This window comes from Elephas maximus, chromosome 2 (assembly GCF_024166365.1).
Source record: "Elephas maximus indicus isolate mEleMax1 chromosome 2, mEleMax1 primary haplotype, whole genome shotgun sequence".
In the NCBI taxonomy this organism is placed as follows: domain Eukaryota; kingdom Metazoa; phylum Chordata; class Mammalia; order Proboscidea; family Elephantidae; genus Elephas; species Elephas maximus.
The window spans coordinates 61140122-61163710 of record NC_064820.1 but is presented as its reverse complement, the minus strand read 5'-3'; the positions used below and the strand labels follow the sequence as shown (position 1 = coordinate 61163710).

At 38.1% G+C, this 23589-nt stretch overlaps 1 protein-coding gene across 4 annotated transcripts in view; it reads right to left on the bottom strand.

Moving 5' to 3' along the window:
- GPBP1 (GC-rich promoter binding protein 1) overlaps positions 1 to 23589 on the bottom strand; it is a 122798-nt gene that overhangs the window by 49282 nt on the left and 49927 nt on the right. For all 4 annotated transcript variants that reach the window (XM_049864031.1, XM_049864040.1, XM_049864022.1 and 1 more), the window contains exon 3: positions 11608 to 11727. In XM_049864031.1, coding sequence (XP_049719988.1) covers positions 11608 to 11670 — 63 coding nt within the window. In that variant the 5' untranslated portion in view covers positions 11671 to 11727. The remainder of the gene's footprint in view (positions 1 to 11607; positions 11728 to 23589) is intronic.

The following is a 23589-nucleotide window of genomic DNA, read 5'->3' as shown; positions in this document are numbered from 1 at the left end:
AAAGACAAACAGAAAAATCCTGAAAGCAAGAGAAAAATGACCCATTATGAATAGGAGAATAACATCATCACTAAAGGCTGGCTTCTCGTCAGAAACAACATAAGCCAAAAGGCAACAGAAAAACAAATTCAAAATGCTGAAAGAAAAAGCTTTTTAATCAAGAATTCTTTCTCGAGAAAAACAATTCCTCAAAAGTAAAGGCAAAACAAAAACTTTCTCAAATGAACAAAAACCAAAAGAATTGGCAGCAACAGACCTGCCCTACAAGAAATGCTAAAGTCCTTCAGGCACAAAGGAAATGACACCAGACAGCAACTCAAATACACAGGAAGGAATGAAGCACACCAGAAATGGTATGCTGTGTGAATATAAAAGATTGTACATGTGCATACACATTTTTTCTCTTCTTAATTTCTTTAAAAAATAATACCCACTGTTGTCAAGGATGTGGAGAAACTGGAACCCTTATACACTGCTAGTAGGAATGTAAAATGGCATGGCTACTCTGCAGGGTTTCCGGACAGTCTCTCTAAAACACACAAACCATACAAACCAGCCATTCCACGTCCAGTTATCTAACCAAGAGAAATGAAAACATGTCCACACAGACTCATATATATGTTCTTAGTAGCATTATTTGTAACAGCAAACACTGCAAACAATCTAAATGTCTACCAATTAGTGAATGGGTAAAGAAAATGAGGCATACCCATATAATTAAAAAAAGGTACTGAAACATGCTACAGTGTAGATGAACCTCAAAAAACATTATATTAAGTTAAAGAAGACAGACCCAAAAGAATATGTTTTGCATAATTCCATTTCTATAAAATTTCTAGAAAAGACAAATCAGTAAGAACAGAAAGCAGAATAGTGACCGGAGCTGTAGGAACAGGGATTGAATACAAATGGTATGAAGAACTTTCTGTAGGGACGGAAGTGTTTCAAAATTGGATTACAATAATAGCTGCATTATGGTTCAAATTTACTAAAAATCAAACTCGACACTTAAAATAGGTAAATTATACCTTCACAGCTGTTTAAAAAAAAAAAGTTTTAAAGGTTTCCTCAAAACCTCTCTCATATACCAAAATAACCAGTTCAAGAGTATAATAGGAGATAGGCTACCTTTCATAATGGCAATAAAAAAGATAAAGTATGCAGGATAGAAGTATCTACAAATGTGCAGAACCAAGGTTTAAAAAAAAAAAATTCACAGCACTAGAAAAAGACAAGTCTTGAAAATACTGCTGCCACAAGTTTAACTGCAAATTCAATGTGATCTTAATCAAAATATCAGTAAGTTACCATCCTCTAAACCTGATGCAATGAAGTTTACCTAGAAAAACAAACATGGTAACAGCCATGAAAAATATGAATAATGAGAGGGTTTAAGCCATTCTAAATATTAAATGAATCATAAAAATACCATAATTAAAAGTCTGGTTCAGACAAAAATCAGACAAATCAATAAAGAACAAGAGTTCAAAAAAGAAATCCAAATACAATTAGGAATTGAGTATAGGTCCACAATTCCTCACCTGAAGCCCTTGGGACCGGACAGCTTTAATTTCAGAATTTTATAGGTTTTTGAAATGTAATATAATGAAGTCCCTAGGTGGTACAAACAGTTAACATGCTTGGTGGCTAACCAAAACATTGGAGGCTTGTGTTCACAAAGAGGTGCCTTGGAAAAAAGGCTTGGCAATCCAATTCCGAAAAATCAGCCACTGAAAACCCTATGGAGCACAGTTCTACTATGAAATACATGGAGTCGCCATAAATTGGAATCAATTTGAGGGCCACTGGTTGTAATATGGTGAAATGCTTCATAATCAAACAAGTACCTTTTTACAGTGAAACATGAATATTCACATCAGGTGGAATTTAAAAAAGAGACTACACAGCCTCCTATTTGTCAGGTTTTAATGGAAAACAAATCATGAAAACGCTTCACCTTTTCAGAATTTTCCAGATTTTAGAACTGCAAATAAGGGTGGGGAAAAGCTGATGACTAAATAGTGTTGGGATTATAAAGTGTGTGCTTAGGGAGAAAGCTCTGAAATCAGATTACCTAGATTTAAAATCTGATATCACCATGAGCTAATAAGCAAGGGTGTGAAAGCTCAGGACCTTTGTCTCATGGGAAAACTCAGGCAACTGGCATCATAAAACTCATGCTCTACATTCTAGCAAGATGAGTAGCATCTGGGTTCTTATAAACTTGCAAGCAGCCATCTAAGATACAACTATTGGTTTCTACTTATTAGGAACAAATGAGAAAGAAGAAAACCAAAGTCTCAGAGAAGAAACCAGTCTACAGGGCTAAAAGCATACACAAGACACGGCCTCATCTACCCTGAGACCAGAAGAGCCAGATGGTGCCGAGCTACCACTACTGACCAATCTCATCAGGGCCACAATAGATGGACCCTGACAGAACAGGAGAAAAAGCATAACAGAACTCAAATTCCTAAAAACTCCAGTCTTACTGGACCAGGTAAGACTAGAGGACTCCCTGAGACTATCACCTGAAATGGGTATCTCTAAACCTTGAACCAAAACTATCCCGAGGTCACCTTTTAGTGACGTAACAGACTGGCACACAAAATAAAAGATATTATCCATGAGGATGCTGGTCTATTAAAAACCATCTATATGAGACCAAAAGGTCAACAATTACTCTGAAGCAAAGCTGAGAAGATAAAGGGGCAGGGAAACGAGAGCACTGGAAACAGAACGCAATTAAAAAGAATGCTGATGCATTGTAAAAAATACAACAACTGTCATTAAACAATCTGTGTAGAAATTGTCAGATGGGAAACGAATTTTTGTGTGAACTTTAACCAAAAACACAATAAAGTATATGTTTTTTAATTATCTTTATATAATCTTAAAATGAGTTAAGACCTCAAAATTCAACTAAGAAAAAGCTATGCTATATCTGATGTTTACATAAAAATCTAAACTTGGATGTTATAAACAGAAATTTTAATATCACAAAAGTCTAAAAATTAATAGGCTTAAAAACCCAAATTAAAATAGTAAAACAAAAGGAAGAAAAGAATAAAAATAGAAATCAAGAAAAAAAAAAAAAAAACCCAAGACAGAACTGAGGGGAACAAGAAAAACAAAAGCTGGTCCTAGGAAAGGCATAATAAAAACAATCAAAACCTTGGCAAGCTGAACCAGATCATGAGAGCAGACACAACATACATTAGGAAAATATGGACACATAACTAAAGATATAGCAGAGGATACTTACATGAAATAGGCAAATGTATAGAGACCAGGAGTAGAAGGCAAGGGGAAAGAGAGAGTCATTGCTTAGGGGGCACTGGATTTCTGTAAATGGTGTGGAGTAGTTGGAAAAAGGACAGTGGAAATGGTTGCACAACATGATGAATGCAATCAATATCAGGAAATTATTAATGAAAAACTGTTGAATTGGTAAGTGTTTTTAACATATATTTTACTACAATAAAAATAAGAGAGCTAGCAGAGGCATTTTTTAATCAAGAAAACAATATTGTGTGTGTGCGTGTACTTTTAAACTGGCGAAGAACTATTCAAATTTTTAAGAAAAAAAATGCATATCAAAACAAGTCAAGAAATAGAGAATCTAATAAATTAAGAAAATCTGTTATCAGGGCTTTCCAACAGAAATGTCTGCCATGATGAAACTATGTATTGTCCAGCATAGGCATTGGAAACGTGGCTATTAAGCACTTGAGATGTGGCTAGAGCAACAAAGGAATTGAATTTTCAGTTTTAATTTCAACAGGTATATGTGGCTAGTGGCTACTGCACTGGCAGCAAAAATCTATACCCTCTTCAAAGTAAATTAAACTGTCCAAGACTATTTTACAGAATTTTACCAAACATTTAAAGAAAAGATAATCCCAATCAGATACAGGACATAAGAAGAGCAAGATATTTCCCAAATAATTCTATGAAGTCACTATAACCTTGATACCAAATCCAGATAAAGACAGTACCAGGAAGAAAATGTACAGGGCATTCTCATTTACAAATACTGCTGTAACAATTCTTTTAAAAATTAGCAAAGCAGATACAACAATTTGACCCACTATGATCAAGCTATGCTTATCCAAGCAAAGCAAAGTCTCATGGTTTCTGCAGGCATCCATGGAACAGCAACAAGCTAGCTTGTTAGTTTGCAAGTATGGTAAAATCTCAAACCCTTCACAGATCCTGACAGTTTTGGTGATAAGAATGGGATGCTGACCGAGATACAGCTTTCTGGGAGAAGAAAGAAACGGATCTCCATAGGCCAGATTAGGACATATGAGAAGATTCTCTGGGATCTGGTGGCAACTGCTCTCATCTAAGTGATGGATGGGAAATAAGAGTCCTTCACTATTTAGAGCCTAATTGGCAATATTTAAAGACTAACTGGCAAGAGGTAGGATTGAAAAGTGGTACCCAAATCATTCTTTAGTTGTTGTTCATACTCATGGGGGAGGAAGAGATGTTTTATCATGACAATAGAATCCCAGACGAAAGGCAAAATGGCTCTGGCTGCTGAGTCAAGGAGTCTCCAAAGCTGAAATAAATCAAATGAGCAATGAGGATACAGTTTTGGAAAGGGTGAAAACACCAGAGGTCAATTTGTTAAGCCTGAGCTGTTGTTGCCTGCAGAATGTACATGTAGAGCCTTGCTTTCTGATGTGGAAACATTCTTTCCCTATGCCCCTGTTCCCTTCTTTTCCCCTCTAACCAGACCTCAGCTGCTTTAAACAAAGAAGTCCAGTATGTTTAAGGAAGGAGAGAGACTCAAGCCTTGGAAACTCTCTGGGGCAGTTCTACTCTGTCCTATAGGGTCGCTATGAGTCGGAACTGACTCTACGGCAGTGGGTTTGGTTTTTGTTGTTGTTGTTGTTGGATGCAGGTAACCCAAGCCACCCACTCCCATGGGAGAAGAAGGCACTAGGCAAAGGGGTGGCTGAAACTATTGAGGAATGCAAGGTGAAGCCATAGAAGCATAGTGCCTGGGGACAGGAAAGGCCAGAGTCTCAATGCTTGCTAGAGCTTAGAGGTATACAAGGGGGAAGGCAACAACAAGAGAAACAAAAATTCTTCAAGTCACCCCTAATAAGTCACCCCTACAGTCCCCTAAAAAAAAGGCTATACTTTCCTCTTATTCCAGAAGAAGGAATAATGTAATCTTCTGGAAGCTTTGACTGTAGCCCCTGGTATGAGTATGTTAAACTTCTTAGTCTGTGTTCCTATGGTGGGGAAACCAAAACCAAACCCAAACCCATTGCTATTAAGTTGATTCTGACTCATAGCGACCCTACAGGACAGAGTAGAACTGCCCCCACAGGATTTCCAAGGCTGTAAGTCTTTACAGAAACAGACTGCCACTTCTTTCTCCCGTGGAGCGACTGGTAGGTTCAACTCTTCTGCCTGGCAGTCAAGCACTTTAACCACTATCCCACCAGGGATCCTCTATAGTAGGGAAAGGTGCTCAAAATCAACTGGTAAGAGTAACAAAGAGAAATTAAAGCGACCCTTTGAATAAGGTCTTTAGTCCAAATCAATGTACTGTTACTGTGGCTTACAGGTGATACTGATATTACATAAAACCAAACAAACAAAAAAATACTTGTACTGAAAATGCTCAAAATTCTCCCATTCAGGGAAGGCCACAAGTAAAGAGTTAATCCCCAACCCCTCCCAGGTGCTCTAGCAGAAACAGTAAACCACAAAAAAAAAAAAAAAAGAAGAAGAAAAGAAAAAACCAAACCCATTGCCGTCGAACTGATTCCAACACATGGTGACCCTATAGGACAGAGTAGAACTGCCCCATAGGGTTTACAAGGAGCAGGTGGTAGATTCAAACTGCTGACCTTTTGGTTAGTAGCCGAGTTTTTAACCACTGTGCCACAAAGGCTCTAGAAACAGTATGAGAGCTTATCTCACAATACAGTGCTATCTACCTGACACAGGTATCAAATATTCTCGTTTTGACAGTTCATAAACTACTGCTGAGTTGTTGTGTTGTTGAAATTAAACACCTGACCCATAGAAGCCTGGTGACTCTCTGGCCTGACATTCGCATTTTGAGATGGTTGCCATGAGTAGGAGTCAACCTGTCGGCAACTAACAACAACTGGGTTACTGTGAGTCGGAATCGACTCGACGACAGTGGGGTTTTTTTGTTTTTTTTTTTGGAGTAATAGCTGACACTAAAAACTAACCAAAAAAGGGCCCACCAGGACTCACTGGTCAAATGAAAACAGTGTTTGAGGGTACAGTTGGCCTGATCCTAAGGACATCTCAGTTCTGCATCAAGTAGCAACAACTACACTTTGGGGTAAACCTGATTCCCTCCCTACTACCTGCAACAAAGCCACTGGCTTAATAAGAACCTCAAATCACAGAAGTTCCCCCACATGCCTAGGCCTGTTTCACTGATGGTCCAATTAAGTTAAAAGATGATTGTGTCCACCGGGCAGCAGCAGCCATCCAGCCCCAACAACTGTGGTAGACTAAATGGGGCAATAAGTGCCAGCCAGCACAACGGGCTCAAAACAAAGCTGTGACCCTTGCCTTAAACACTCTTAAGAACTAGACATGTTATAATTATACTGACTCTTGGGTTTTTGCCAATGACCTAGTCATTTCATCTGCCACTTAAAAAAAACTACAGTCTAATAGATCAAAGACACATCTCTTTGGGTTTGCAAACTGTGAAAATTTGCAGCTGTTAATCAAACAGTCTGGATTCACTCATGTAGATGCCCACAGTAAGGGCCTGTTGCCTGGTGAGAATAACTGGAATCAATAGCGACTGAAATGAGAGTGAATGCTGATCAAGCCTGCAGCACCAGATTGCCACCTAGATCCATTATCACACCAGATACGGCAACACATCCACTATCACAGACAGAGAACAAAATAAAGTACTTTATCTTTCTGATGCAGAATCCACCACTGCATGACAACTGCTGACTCCTGCCAAAAGTTGACCTGTTTGTCAGGGAAGGTTCACAAACATATCCAAACTTCCCAAGGGATGGAATTACTGTGCTCAGGGCTGGGGACCATGGTCCTGAGGAATATCTAGCTCAACTGGCATAACATAGTTTATTAAGAAAATGTTCTACATTCTACTTTGGTGAGCAGCATCTAAGGTCTTGAAAGCTTGTGAGCGGCCATCTAAGATACTCCACTGGTCCCGTTTCGTATGGAGCAAGGAAGAAGGAAGAAAACCAGAGATACACAGGAGAGGTTAGTCCAAAGGGCTAATGGACCACAACTACCAGAGCCTCCACCAGATGGAGTTCAGCACAACTAGATGGTGCCTGGCTACCACCACTGACTGCTCAGACAGGCATCACAATACAAGGTGCCAGACAGAACTGGAGAAAAATACAAAACAAAATACTAACTCATTAAAAAAAACCCAGACTTACTGATCTGACAGAGACTGGAGAAACTCCCAGAGTATGGCCCCCAGACACCCTTTTAGCTCACTAATGAAGTCATGCCTGAGGTTCACCCTTCAGCCAAAGATTAGACAGGCCCAGAAAATGAACAATAATACATGTAGCACAACCATGTATATATGAGACTGGGCACACCAACCAGCTCAGGAGCAAGGACGAGAGGGTAGGAGGGGACAGGAAAGCTGGACGAATGGAAAGGGGGAGCCCAAGTCAAGAAGGCAAGAGTGCTGACACATTGTGGGGTTAGTAATATGTGTAATATTTATTGAGAAATGAATTTGCTCTGTAAACCTTCATCTAAAGTACAACAAAAAGAAAACAAAACAAAAAAGTTAACCCAGTTCTCTTACTGAAGGAGGCCCTATGAGGGGGTGGTGGGGGGGGACAACTACATCAAACTTTTGACCACTTCTTGGTGCTATGTATCAATGGTGTCTCACTACTGTTGAAACTTTTTTAGGTTATGGTTTGCTGTTTCTGTCCAACTGGCTAACCCTAGTCACACTTACTCTGGCCCTTGAAATTAACTCCTGTCATGTTTCTGGCATTCCAGGCCATTTATAGCTCCATGGTTATACACCGTTTGTCAAACAGTGTCCACTATGATGGGCCAATATTCAAGGTACCCAATGGACATTCCATGCTCCCTACTATCCACAGGCATCTGTTAGTGTCAAGCAGTGGAACAGCTTTCTCAAAATTCAACTCAAGACAATTGATGACTCTACTTCCTCAACTCCTACTGGTTCACACACCTTAGTAAGACAGTTTGGTCAATGGAATATGGTGTAGCCAAAAAGGAATCATATCTTTTTGTCCACTACCTGGGTAACGACCAGGATAAAAGGCATGAAGAATTATATGACATTACATAGACCTATTTAAAATATTCAGATTCTACCCTGACCATTCCTGGACATGATTATTTTCATTCCTAGGGGAAGATGATGGGAAGGAGAAGCATCTAAATCAACAGGGATTTTCTAGTTATTTAAATTTTTCATATCTACAGTCATTTCAGTTAAATATTCCTCCAATAATAAAAATGTTACTTTTCAAATTGCAGGCCAGGGCCTAATAATGGCTCATAAAATCAATTGGTCACAAATGGTATTTTTCATGGGGGGTGGGGAGACAGACACAGAAAACCACGAAGGAGAATATTAGTACACCACAAGTGAAACTTTTGCTCTAGTTATATCTATTTGTGTACAAAAATATTACATAAAATTTATTTCTTAGATTGGGTCTCAATCAAAACAGTTCAAAAGCCATTGCCCTAAGCCACAAACATATAATAACCACATGCAGTTTAAAACTTCACCACATGATGGGGCTAAAATTCTACTCATATCAGTAAACTACCAAAGTGCAGTTCTGAAAACATTTATTCTTAAGTCCCCACATCATCCTTTCAAACAAATAATTCAAAGATTTCCATTAAGTTGAAATAGCAGTTCATATCTGTTCCATTCAATCAGGACAAGATTAAGAGGGGAGAAATGATAAAGGCAAACAAAAATCTGGGGCAGAGAACAAGATGTTAATTACAAATGGGAATCTGTGAATAATGCTTTCAAGAGACAAAAGGACAACAAAGGCAGAAGTATAAGAAAAGAAGGCATCACTAAAAGATTGTGTGTGTGAGAGAGAGAGAAAGTCAAAACCAGGTTGTGTAAGGTTTGAGGAAATAGTTTCAAACACTGCTAGTTAAGAGTCCAAACTGGTGACATTTCCTGGAGAAAACTTAGAATACTCTCTGATTAGGCAATTTCAACTCTCAGAATCAAAATCATCAACACCATCATCGTCAATCAGTCCTATATAGAGATCAGCAAGAGTCAGATTCTAGAAAGCAGTAAGGATTTCACCACATATACCAGCAATTGTCCATCTTATCCCCAGGTTAACATCTGAATGAAAATACAACTTCTTTAACGTTTTGTAACTACCTTTCCAGGTGCTGGTAATTTTTATTGATCTAAGTTAGCAGTGAAACTCCTTAAAAATGAAAACAACCTTATACTTATGAAAGACACTATGAATGAAAAAGAGAAGGAAAATATAGGGCTAGGCAGAAAGCCATACACATCCAGCTCTGAAACAGGCCTGGGGGGTAAAAAAAAAAACCCCACTAAAAAGAACAGCTGGAAAAGAAACACAGGAGCAAATCCGAGACTTACACATGAGGCGAAGAGGCACAGTCAGTAACTAGTAAGTGATCTCTCAGAAGAAGTCTCCATTCCCTAAAAACTTGGCATCCCTTCTTATAGTCTATGAAATAAAATGTTTATATTTTACAGAATTCCAAAGTGAGCCCTATGGAAAGCGCAGAGAATAGGAAGACACTGGGTCCTAATCTTGGCTCACACTAATTAGCTATATGTAAACAGTTAAGTCAGATCCATCAACAAACTCTCAAATTCTGTTGTCTAGGAGAATGTCACAGTGAAGTACCTTTTTCAACATATTATGGGCCAAATTTATTTATTAAGATATGACAAGTCCTTACTGGGGAACAAATTTCCAAATCATAAGACTGTTCCCATAAGAGCTGTTTTTAATAAGCTACATTTTAAGAGCTGTCTGTACTCCAAAAGGCCCTAAATGAATGCCTCAGCATGGTACAGAGCTTGCAAGCAGATGATCAAGAGCCGCTCTTGATTCCTTTACCACTGTGGGGAAAACAAAGTGGAAGATGGCTGTTAAGATTGATTCTAACCACTTTTAAGGTCCCGAGCTACTGTTAAGACAGTTTTTGACATTTTATCATCTCTAAATTCAGGCCTGCTTCTTAAAATTGATACACATTAATTTAACTGGCAATGTTTTTCTTTCTTAGTGGTACAAAAAAGAGGGTATGTTACTGTAAATGCTTCTTAGATTAGATAAAATATGATACCTTTAGAGTAATTTTAAGTATTGAGGTATCCTAAAAAACTTTCTATGTTCCTTTCTATTCAACAAACATCTATAGGGCACTTCCTACTAACAAAGCATTACAGAAAACAAAACAGTTATTAGGATTGGTCTCTGCTTTGACAAGGCTAATAGTCTAGAAAAGAAACACCTACAAAAATTACTTTCTACCTACAATGAACACACAGCTTGAATGAACCCAGGGTACAAACTGTTGAGAATCTCAAAAGTGATAAGTAAATTTTATTTATGAAAAAGATCACTGAAAATTAATGTTTTCTGGAACAGAGTTCAATTCTTAAATATATGCCCTCCTTCTACTCCAATTTTCTCATTACTAAGAGGTAAATATTTAGACAATTACATCTATATCCATCCGTGATTATTTTATACAGGTACACAGTACACAACGATGGCAAAAAAGCCCATCAAAATTTCCGGTATTAACAAAATTAACTAAGAACATTGTGACAGTACGACTTTTAGCAAAAGAAATATAATACTAGTATTTCCCCACTTTACAATCACACTACTATTTGTTTAAAGAGGTCACTGGTAGCCTATGCTCTAACAAAAAATGCAAAGAGATGAAGCTCAAAACCCCATTCTGAGCACTCTGCTTGGGGAACTTCCCTTTCAGCACATCTTGAAAGTAGATGACAATTTCAATGTTTTACAACAGTCTATATATCCGTAAATATATTTTACACAATATTTTATTTTGGTTTTTAAGTAAAATGAGCATTTCTTTTATGAGTCTTGATATGTTCACATCATTCCCAAAATCTTAGTATCGTGGCATTCAAAGTCTCACTTATGTGAAAAACAAAGTCTTTCATTTACATGGAAAGCTTTAAAAATCTCCAGTTTTTAAAAACATTATAGAAAAAAGGAAATCAAATGATCAGAAGAACAGGATAGTATGGATAAGATGCTAAATGTTCAACGTATCTAACTGGCTCAAAGTTTGTGGAACTCTGGTTACAACAAAAGTCAGTTCTGAAGTAAACAGTTTAGTATGTTGATGATAATGCTAAAAACTGACATTTGATTAACAAAAACAAACCAATAAATTACATGAGATAATTTGGATGGTTACTGTAAAAAGCACTTTTCTGCAAAAATATTAAGTCAACATTTTAACTACATTTATGTAAAACATGAATGAAACAGAGGGAGACGAAAAGAAAGAGCACTGCACAATGAAGAGTACCTTTGTTGATGATGGTGGAGTAGGAAAATTAAGCCAGGCTGGAGCAAAGTCATGCTGCGCCATTTAGGTCCAGTCTCTCCGACTCAGCGAAACAAGGCTTCAACACCTCATGGCAAGTCCCTGTCACATAAAAATGGAAGGAAATTAGACCTGTAGCTCCAAGCCAAAATTGTGTTACGTTCCTTTTTTAAATACAATAATCCTACTACTATTAAGATCCTACTTATAATTAAATTCTAAAAAAGGCAAAACTATAGTGATAGAAAGTAGACATGTGGTTGTTGGGGTTAGGGGGACAAGGGAAGAGGAATGACTGCAAGGGGAAGAAGGAAACTTCCGAGGTAATGGGAATGTTCTATTATCTTAATTGTAGTGATGGTTATACAACAATTGTACACAATTATCAAAACTCATCAAATTGTACACTTAAAACTGGTAAATTTTATTGTAAATAAACTATACTTCAATACAGTTTATTTTAAAAAATTACAATGATCTTATCACAAAGATAAAACTGGACACATCAAGTGTCTCCTGATGTGATGAATTCCAACGTACACAGCACCATCCATGATATATTCTTGCCGCATCTCAAATCAAATTTGAAATCTGATCTATCAATCTGCAGAAAATACAATGTATAGAAAGAAAGTTAAACGACAGCTGCAAGAAGTAATCTGCCAAGTCCAAATCGCAAGATATTCTATGGATCAAATCATTTGGCTTCTTCAGCAAATAAATGAATGGCTTAATAGATTAATCAAATGCAATGTATGGATCTTGTATGGATCCTTACTAAAACCAAGTGTTAAAAAAAAAAAAGTTATGAAACAATCAGGGAAATTTAAACACAAGCTAGATAATAACATTAACCAAACCCAAACCCACTGCCACCGAGTCAATTTCAGCTATAGCGACCCTGTACGACAGAGTAGAACTGCCCCGTAGGGTTTCCAAGGCCGTAAATATTTATGGAAACCAACTGCCACATCTTTCTCCCTTGGAGTGGCTGGTGGGATCAAACCGCTAACCTTCGGTTAGCAGTGGAGCCCTTAATCACTGCACCACCAGGGTTCCCTGATAATGACACTTAAAAAAAAAAAAAGAAAACTGTTGCTGTCAAATCAATTCTAACTCATAGCATCCCTATAGAACAGAGCAGAACTCATCCCACAGGATTTCCAGGGAGCGGCTGGTGGATTCGAACTGCCGACCTTTTGGTTAGCAGCTGAGCTCCTAACCACTGCACCACCAGGGCTACAATAACGACACTAAGGAATTATTATTTTAGATGTCATAATGGTACAATGGTTATGTTTTAAAAGAAAGACATATACTGAAGCCTTGACAACTGAATTAATAATACATCTGGCATTTGTTTTAAAAATACCAGCCAGTGCTGACTAGGGGTAGTAATTTAAACAAGTTTGCTCCTATGTTTATAAACATCGAGGCTGTATGTTGGTACAAGAAGTTTTATAATACTATTCTACTTATATGGATGCCTGAAAATTTCAATAATAAAAGGTTTCTTATTTTAATCACAATCGTCACAATGGATATCTTAAATATTTTAGAAACTATTGCTCATATGCATTCTAAATTTAATTTTTCAGGAGCTTGTCTCAATAGCGTCAGTAAGATTCAGGTTGTCAGCCCAATCTTAACGTAGCAAATTCATAATTTTTTTAACTAAGGCAGAAGTCAAATGGGCAACTGTACACTCATTTCAGTACAGTGTTTCAACTATTAGCCAATCTTTCTAAATCAAATTTGCTAAACATCAAAATGGCTATGATTACTAATGTTGCTGTTAGGTGCCATCAAGTCGGTTCCGACTCATAGCGACCCTACGCACAACAGAATGAAACACTGCCCAGTCCTGAGCCATCCTTGCAATTATTGTTATGCTTGAGCTCATTGCTGCAGCCACTGTGTCAATCCACCTTCGTTGAGAGTCTTCCTCTTTTCCGCTGACCCTGTACTCTGCCAAGCATGACGTCCTTCTCCATGCACTGATCCCTCCTGACAACATGTCCAAAGTATGTAAGACGCAGTCTCGCCATCCCTGCTTCTAAGGAGCATTCTGGTTGTACTTCTCCCAAGGCAAATTTGTTCATTCTTTGGGCAGTCCGTGGTATATTCAATATTCTTTGCCAACACCACAATACAAAGGCGTCAATTCTTCTTTGGTCTTCCTTATTCACTGTCCAGCTTTCACATGCATAGCATGCGATTGAAAATACCATGCCTTGGATCAGGTGTACCTTAGTCTTCGAGGTGACATCTTTGCTCTTCAACACCGGTCCTTTGCCCAATGCAATGCGTCTTTTGATTTCTTGACTGCTGCTTCCATGGCTGTTGATTGTCGATCCACATAAAATGAAATCCTTGACAACTTTAATCTTTTCTCCATTTATCATGATGTTGCTCATTGCTCCAGTTCTGAGGGTTTTTGTTTTATGTTGAGGTGTAATCCATAGTGAAGGCTGTGGTCTTTGATCTTCATTAGTAAGTGCTTCAAGTCCTCTTCACTTTCAGTAAGCAAGGCTGTGTCATCTGCATAATGCAGGTTATTAATGAGTCTTCCTTCAATCCTGATGCCCCGTTCTTCTTTGTATAGTCCAGCTTCTCGGATTATTTGCTCAGCATACAGATTGGATAGGTATGGTGAAAAAATACAACCCTGATGCACACCTTTCCTGATTTTAAACCAAGCAGTATCCCCTTGTTCTGTACAAACAACTGCCTCTTGATCTATGTAAAGGTTCCTCATGAGCACAATTAACTGTTCTGGGATTCCCATTCTTCGCAATGTTATACATAGTTTGTTATGATCCACACAGTGGAATGCCTTTGCATAGTCAACAAAACACAGGGAAACATCCTTCTGGTATTTCTGCTTTCAGCCAGGATCCATTTGACATCAGCAATGATATCCCTGGTTCCACGTCCTCTTCTGAAACCGGCCTGAATTTCTGGCAGTTCCCTGTTGATATACTGCTGCAGCCGTTTTTGAATGATCTTCAGCAAAATTTTGCTTGCGTATGATATTAATGATATTGTTCTATAATTTCCACATTTGGTTGGATCACCTTTCTTGGGAATAGGCATAAATATGGATCTCTTCCAGTCTTCCGTACCTCTTGGCATAGACGAGTGAGCACCTCCAGCACTGCATCTGTTTGTTGAAACATCTCAATTGATATTCCATCAATTCCTGGAGCCTTGTTTTTCGCCAATGCCTTCAGAGCAGCTTGGACTTCTTCCTTCAGTACCACTGGTTCCTGATCTTATGCCACCTCTTGAAATGGTTGAACATCGACTAATTCTTTTTGGTATAATGACTCTGTGTACTCCTTCCATCTTTTGATGCTTCCTGCGTCGTTTAATCTTTTCCCCCATAGAATCCTTCACTACTGCAACTCGAGGCTTGAATTTTTTCTTCAGTTCTTTCAGCTTGAGAAATGCCAAGCGTGTTCTTCCCTTTTGGTTTTCCATCTCCAGCGCTTTGCACATCATTATAATACTTTCCTTTGTCTTCTCAAGAAGCCCTTTGAAATCTGTTCCGTTCTTTTACTTCATTAATTCTTCCTTTTGCTTTAGCTGCTTGACGTTCAACAGCAAGTTTCAGAGTCTCCTCTGACATCCACCTTGGTCTTTTCTTTCTTTCCTGTCTTTTCAATGACCTCTTGCTTTCTTCATGGATGATGTCCTTGATGTCATTTCACAACTCGTCCGGTCTTCGGTCACTAGTGTTCAATGCATCAAATCTATTCTTCAGATGGTCTCTAAATTCAGGTGGGATATACTCAAGGTCATATTTTGGCTCTCATGGACTTGCTCTGATTTTCTTCAGTTTCAGCTTGAACTTGCATATGAGCAATTGATGGTCTGTTCCACAGTCGGCCCCTGGCCTTGTTCTGACTGATGCTATTGGGCTTTTCCATCGTCTCTTTCCACAGATGTATTTAATTTGATTTCTGTGTGTTCCATCTGGCGAGGTCCATGTGTATAGTTGCCGTTTATGTTGGTGAAAGAAGGTATTTGCAATGAAGGAGTGATCGGTCTTGCAAAATTCTATCATTAGATCTCTGGCATTGTTTCTACCACCAAGGCCATATTTTCCAACTACTGGTCCTTCTTCTTTGTTTCCAACTTTTGCATTCCAATCGCCAGTAATTATCAATGCATCTTGATTGCATGTTCGATCAATTTGAGACTGCAGCAGCTGACAGAAATCTTCTACTTCTTCATCTTTGGCCCTAGTGGTTAGTCTGTAAATTTGAACAACAGTCATATTAACTGGTCTTCCTTGTAGGCATATGGATCTTATCCTATCACTGACAGCACTGTACTTCAGGATAGATCTTGCTTACTAATAAACAAAGGTTTTATATTTACAATTGCTTAATGATCACGAAGTGAAACAGAAAAGTGATCAAATGAGCCTGCAGCAACAAAGGAAGAGGAGAGTCAAGAACAGGAGGAAGATATGGAATGCATGGCTAACTGCCTCCTTTGACATGACACCAGAAAAACTGGATGGTGCCTGGCTACCACATTACTGGACATTTGTTCAAAGATTCTATGGAAGAATTCTGATCAAAAGAGGGGAAATGCAGAACAGAATTCAAATCTAATGGACTCCAGGTTCTCTGGAGCCATGGAGGCTGGATGAACAGCTGAAATTACTGCCCTGATAAAATCTTTAAACCTTAAACCAAAGATATTACCTGAAGACTTCTTAAAACCAAACATTAGTTTAGCTTAACTAGTAAAAAATGTCTGCCTTAAACACTGTGCTATTTTAAGCTCTATCTATATGGTTATCAAATTGACAAAAGCAACTTGAAAGATCATACTGGGAGCTTAAGGAGCCGTGATTACGTTAATGGGGGAGGAACAACTCAGTAAATGAGGGTGAGAATGACTGCACAACTTGAAGACTGTAACCAATATCACTGAACTGTGTTATGTAGAAGCTGTTCGACTGGTGTATGTTTTGCTGTGTATATTCTCAATAACAAAGAATTTTTTACAAGCATTAAAGATAAAATGTAACTGCATTTAAAGTATGTAAAATTTCAAAATACTTTAATCAAAAATTTTAAGTTAAATTTTACAAAACGAAGAGTACTATTGTTAATCTTATAATTTCAAAATTCTTGAAATGCAAATGCTAAAGCATAGTTTTAAAAAGCTGTATCAATTTTCTAAAATAAATTTAAAAAAAAGAAAAGGATTTGCCAGATATTATATCCCAAATTGTGCTAGTCTATTAAAAGAACAGTTAAGAGTGACCATATAGCATAAAGACAACTGGTTAACTCAAAGTAGAAGTAAAATGTTTAAATGCTACATGCTCATATGGATTGAGGAGGGATCAAATACAATTTGAAAAACTAAGACAAACTCTATTTATGAAACAAATCCAAGTTTTGTTTTTAAGAGTATACCTAATCGAGATAAACTACATCACAAAAATTCAGGCATTCTGAGCTGTAATTCTACTACCAACTTGAATTAATTTCAAAGTCTTATGGAAAAAAATGAAAATAATATTGTTTTAGAGTTTATAAAGGATTTTTACATTATCTCTCTAAACAATAAATGGTACTTTGTGATTTGTACTTCTCTAGCAAATTTTTGTTGGAAACTCTTAAAATTATAGTCCCAATAATACAATGGGAACGAAAAAGTGTTTTCAGAGTTTATACCAAATAAAAATTCACAAGAAACTCCAGAGTCTTAAATAACCAATAATTTTAAAAGTTATTTTAAAAAGGATTTCATTCAAAATAATAGGTGAATATAATTACCTACTAGAAGTTATCACTTGGAGGATAACCACTAAAATCACCTATTCATTTCTGTGGGGTCCATAAATTTTGATTCAATTCTAATTTTAAAAGAAGAAAGTATAAATATCTAATGGCTGAAGTTAACTCATGTTCTGAAAAAAGATAAAAAGTAATAATAGTTAATATTAATGGCATTTACACAGCAAATGTGTATGGGCAAATTAAAGTTTAAAAAAATCCACCCTATTTGATTTACTTTAACTGTTTTGTGGCATTTGATATTCATCTCATCTTCCTTTCCCTGTGTAACAGCAACAACAGAAATACACTAACTAGAACTACATATATATTTACCTTACACATATATCAAATAGTGCACGAAAGAGCCTAGTACAAAAAAAAAAAAAAAAAAAAAAAACAGCAGTCCTATTAATACACCAGGGGCCAGAATTCCAACTTACAGGTATCTTCTTCTACCAGGTTCCATTATAAAGTCTGAAGGACTCATGTGCGAAGAGTTAGGATTTTTAAGTACTGCCAGAATAAAAACTTTAATTTCTCATCTCTCACTAAATCTGCAACTTGTTCATGGAACCATGCCTAAAGTTTCAACCACTGACAATAAAAATCTCCCCGGGGAAAACAGGTCCTGAAAAAAAACCTTAATCTGAATTCCGTGAGTTTTTAAGTATACGTGCCTGACTTTTAAGAAACAAATCAATGATTCAAAATAGCAAGTCCGAAATATTCTAGAAGTGAAAAGTAATACACTTCGGCAAAAAGTACAGAAATAGATGCAACTTTTCCTATTTCTTGCAATACTTTATTTCTGAACCCATCAAATTTGTGCCATGTTTTCAAAGACAAAATTACTGAAAATGATTTCATAAGAATGTTTTAACATCGAGTTGATTATCTTTACAATGGGTTATATTTCAGAGAACTAGGCTTTCAAAATCACAACGCCTGCTGAAAAACACCCAAAATAACCAATAGTTAAAGCATCGTAACTATAGGAGCAGACTACAGAGTTAAAGCAGAATGCAGGTTTCAGAGTCAACAGTCCTGGTTTAAATCTTAGCTCAGTGACCAGGCTGGATAACCTTGACAAATTAATATAAATTTCTCACTGTCTTCTAAAATTGGGAAACTACTGCTTACCTTGCCTAAAACTGTTAACAAAGTCTTAAGAAGACAAATACCCGTTACTGACAGATTATCTATACCAAAAAGCCAAACCAAACCCTACTGCCGTCGAGTCGATTCTGACTCATAGCGACCCTACAGGACAGAGTAGAACTGCCATAGAGTTTCCAAGGAGCACCTGGCAGATTCGAACTGCTGACCTCTTGGGTAGCAGCCGTAGCACTTAAACCGCTACACCACCAGGGTTTCCTATCTATCTATACCCAAAAAAACCCAGTGCCATATACAACCCTTGAAATCAGGTTAAGCTTTTCAAACTTTTAGTCAAAGAGCTAACATTCCTTCATTAAAATGAAAAGAAACAGAAAAAACAGCTGTTCAAATTTGTTCTTAAGTTTCCTGCTGTGGAATAGTATCCCATTTAATATAAGCCTAGTTTAATATATTAATACTAAAAACCAAAACCACTGCCGTCAAGTCAATTCCAATTGACAGCAACCCCGTAGGACAGAGTAAAACTGCCCCATAAGGTTTCCAAGGCCATAAATCTTTACGGAAGCAGACTGCCACATCTTTCTCCTGTGGAGCAGCTAGTTGGTTCGAACCTCCTTTCAGTTAGCAGCCAAGCGCTTAACCACTGTGCCACGAGGGCTCCTAACACAGTAATAGGATTTATTAAAGAACTGGGTCTTTCTCTTCCCAATTCAGACTTATAGTCATTATGTGGGGCACAGCAAAGGAGCCGTGGGGCCCAAAATGGGTGTTAGAGCAAGGGTAGGGTCAAGAGTATGTCCATACATTGTGGGGGGGGTGGGGGGGAGGTTCAGAGTAGGATATCAGAGATCAAGCAGGGTGAGGAAGGCTTCCACACAAAGGGACAGCCAGGGATGGGGTGTTGTGCCCAAAAAGAAACGCATCCATGTGAAAGGAGGGAGGCAGTAGAAATGGGAAGTCAGAGCCTAAGCAGAGAAAAGGGGTGCTCATGTGGGGCAAGTGGCAGTGACAACAATAAGAGATTGGTTATACAATACAGGGGAATTGAATAAATAGTAAACATTTAAAATAATGAAAGCAAAGTTTCATACTGTCAAAAAAGATTGTTACTAATAACAAAAAGACAGAAAACTAGAATGAACTCTGTGCTGTACTGTCATTATGATTAGCACATGTTCATATGTCAATGCATTAATGTTAATTATATTAACATTATTTATAATATAGGCCATATGTATATACATATGTATGTGTGTGTGCATATATATAAAGCCTACTGCCATCAAGTCAATTCTGACGCACACCAACCCTACAGAACAGAGTAGAACTGTCCCATAGGGTTTCTGAGGCTGTAATCTTTATGGATGCAGACTGCCAAATCTTCCTCCTGCAGAGCAGCTAGAGGTTTTGAACCACTGGCCTTTCAGTTAGCACCTGAGTACATAACCACTGTGCCACCAGGGTTTCCACACACACACACACGGGTGAATTTTTATGATATATATGTATGTATTTATACATACTTTCCCCAGTTCTGCACTGTGAGGAGGGCCTGAGAACAGTGACACCCCAATAACAATGAGCGACACTTGGCACCCAGGTCTTAGCTTCTAAAGAAACCATTTCCCACCAGAATAAACCAGGGCTTTTTGGAGAAACAGCTGATTCCAGAGCTAAAACAAGATAAGCTTGGAATATCTTGTGGCAAAAAGCAAGAAAGTATCCAAATAATAATGGGGACTTATCAAAAAAACACAGAAGCCAGCTTCAATGGGTTCTCACTTACCAAACCAAGGACAATGTGAGCATGAAAAATAAATAACGGGATGCTGCCACATAAGTGGCATAAGAGCTATGGCTACTAATCTAAAGGTGGGTAGTTCAAATCCACGAGCCACTCCTTGGAAACTCTATGGGGCAGGTCTATTCTGTCCTACAGGGTCATTGTGAACAGCACGCTTTCCCAGTGTCGGACCCTGGTCCCTGGTTCGATCCAGAGAATGCAGATCAGACCTTAGTCTCAAAGAATACTGCCTGCCTGTATAAGAGGTCAGAAACCCTGGTGGCATAGTTGTTAAGAGCTACGGTTGCTACCAAAAGGTTGGCAGGTTGAATCCACCAGGCGCTCCTTGGGAACTAACACTATAGGTCAGTTTTACCCTGTCCTACAGGGTCAGAATCCACTCAATGGCAACAGGTTTGGTTTTCTGGTTTGTATGAAAGGTACCTGAAAAGCTCGCCTGAGAACTTACTCAGGGAAAAAAAACTGCTGAACAGTACATTCCTCCAAAATACTGTAAGGCAACTGAACTCCTATAGCCTGGGGCATACATTTACAATTGAGGCAAACAAACGATAAGCCCAAAGCCTGGGATAAAAAGCTGGGAGAGAGTTTCTTTGGGAAATTACTACCCATGGAGTTGAGGACAGAGTATGACTGCCCCACAGGGTTTCCAAGGAACGGGTGGTAGATTATGGTTAGCAGCTGAACTGAAAAGCCACATGCGTGACAAGGGCAGGACTCTTGTTCAGAAAAGACCTGAAAAGACCCTAAGACTTTACTACTTTAGGCCAGGCACACGCAGGAGGTGATGACAAGGCAGAGCTGTAAATGGCCTCGCTAAGCTCTGAAGAAGTACACTAGCACAGAGGTACAGTGCAAAGACTGGGAGAGTTTATATCTTATGGGTTTCTTCATTTTCATTCTTCTTTTTTTTTGCAGGGGGGGTGGGTGGGGTGGGGAAGGTTCCAAACATTAAAGGACATCTATGCCAAAACACTAGCTGACCACAACTAAGGAAGAGAGACTTCAGAGACTACACAAAACAAATAGACATTATAAACATAATTTAGAAAATCACTAAGCAAATAAACAACTACAACCTAAAGCAAACTCTGCGGAGGAAGAATCTGATATCTAGAGTTGTGACATTATAATATTTAAAATGTCCAGTTCTCAACAAAAAAAAAACTACAAAGCATGTAAAAAAGCAAGAACATATAGCCCATTCAGAGGAAAAGAAATAAACAGAAACTGTCCCTGAGGAAGCAAAGACTGTCCCTGGGCTATCAGAAAACAATCTTAAATATGCTCAAAGAGGTAAACAAAACTATGAACTGAGAACAAGAAGAAAGCAGAAAAATGAAGCCTCAAGAAATAGAGACTATCAGTAACTAGAAATTATAAAAATAAATGAATTCTGGAGTAGAAAAGTACAATGACTGAAATGAAAAATTCACCAGAGGGTTCCAACAGAGAAGTGGTAGAAAGAAGACTCAGCAAACTTGAAGAATGACCAATTGAAATCATCCAGTCTGAGGAGAAAAAAGTAAATGAAGAAATTGTTTTTACAATTAACACCCAAAAGAATAAAATACCTGGGAATAAATTTAATCAAGTAGATGCGAGACTTGTATGCTGAAAAGTACAAAACAATGTTGAAATTTAAAAATTCAAATAAACAGAAAGACATCCCAGGTTCATGGATTGAAAGTCTTAATATTGTTAAGACGGCAATGTTATCCTAAGCAACCTACAGATTCAACACACTTCCTATTACAATTCCATCACCCTTTTTTTGCAGGAATGGAAAAGCTGACCCCTCATATTCATATGAAATTGCAAGGGGCCCCAAACAGCCAAAGTAATATTGAAAAAGAACAAAGTTGGAGGATTCATGCTTCCCAATTTCAAAACTTAATACAAAGCTACAGTGATCAAAACAGTAGTATTGGCATAAAGGCAGACATCCTGACCAATAGAACAGAACTTTCATAAACAATTGATTTTCAACAAGAGTGCAAGATCATATAAGGGAGAAAGAATAGTCTTTTCAACAAATAGTGCTGAGACAACTAGGTATCCACAACAGAAGAAAAAAGTTGGACCTGTACTTCACATTATTCCAAAAAAAAAAAAAAAACAAGGAAATAAAAATGGATCAAAGACCTAAATATAAGAGCTAAAAACATAAAATTCTTAGAAGAAAACATAGGAGTAAATCTTCAAGACTTTGGATTTGGAATGGGTTCTTAGATATGACATCAAAAGCATGAGAAACAGAAGAAAAAGGAGATAAATTGCACTGCATCAAAATTAAAATACTTCCTCTATCAACAGACTTTATCGAGAAAATGAAAAGACAGAATGGAAGAAAATATTTGCAAATCAAATCTCTGATAAAAGACTAGTATCCAGAATATATACAATTCAACACACAACTCGGTTTAAAAAAAACAGCAAAGGACTTGAATACAGATTTCTCCAAAGGTAAGTAAATGGCCAACAAGCACATGAGAAGATGTTCAACATCATTAGTCATTTGGGAAATGCAAATAAACATCACAATGACATACCATTTCACACCCACCAGGATGGCTATACTCAAAAAAAAAATGGAAAATAAATGTTGGCAAAAATGTAAAGCAATTGGGACTCTGGCCAACATGGCACCATAGACAGAAGCACCACATGGTCCCTCCACAGCAAGGACCCAAAAAACTAAAACAGAGACAAACATCATTCCAGAAACCCTAAGTGTCAAATGAAAAGATAAAGAACTCAGCCAAACACCGAATGGAATAACTGACAGGACAGAGAGTGACGAGAAACGAAGTTCCTTTCCAGCTAACACAGCAGGGATTCATCATCTTGGACTCCTGTCGGAGATGAGCTGACAGGGAGCACAGGAAAAAGAGATTCGTGGAGCTCCCAGCAGGAGACAGAACACCCACTAGCCAGTGATACACGCTTTCCCACCCCCCATTCTCTCCCCATTGCTCTACCTGAGCTTCCTGGCTGTCTGAGGTGGCTCGGCTGGCCAGGCAGTGGAGCTCATGTGCCGCTTGAATTCGCCCCACACACATCGCAGATCAGCAGGCAGGGAGTACAGGAAAGCAGCTTCACGAAGTTCCCAGCAAAAGACAGAGCACCCAATAACAAGCAATATACGCTTTCCTAATCTCCACCCTTTGTCCCCTCCCCCTTCAGCCACCTCTGCTTCCCACCAGCCAGTCTCTTGGCCAGGGGACAACTGCT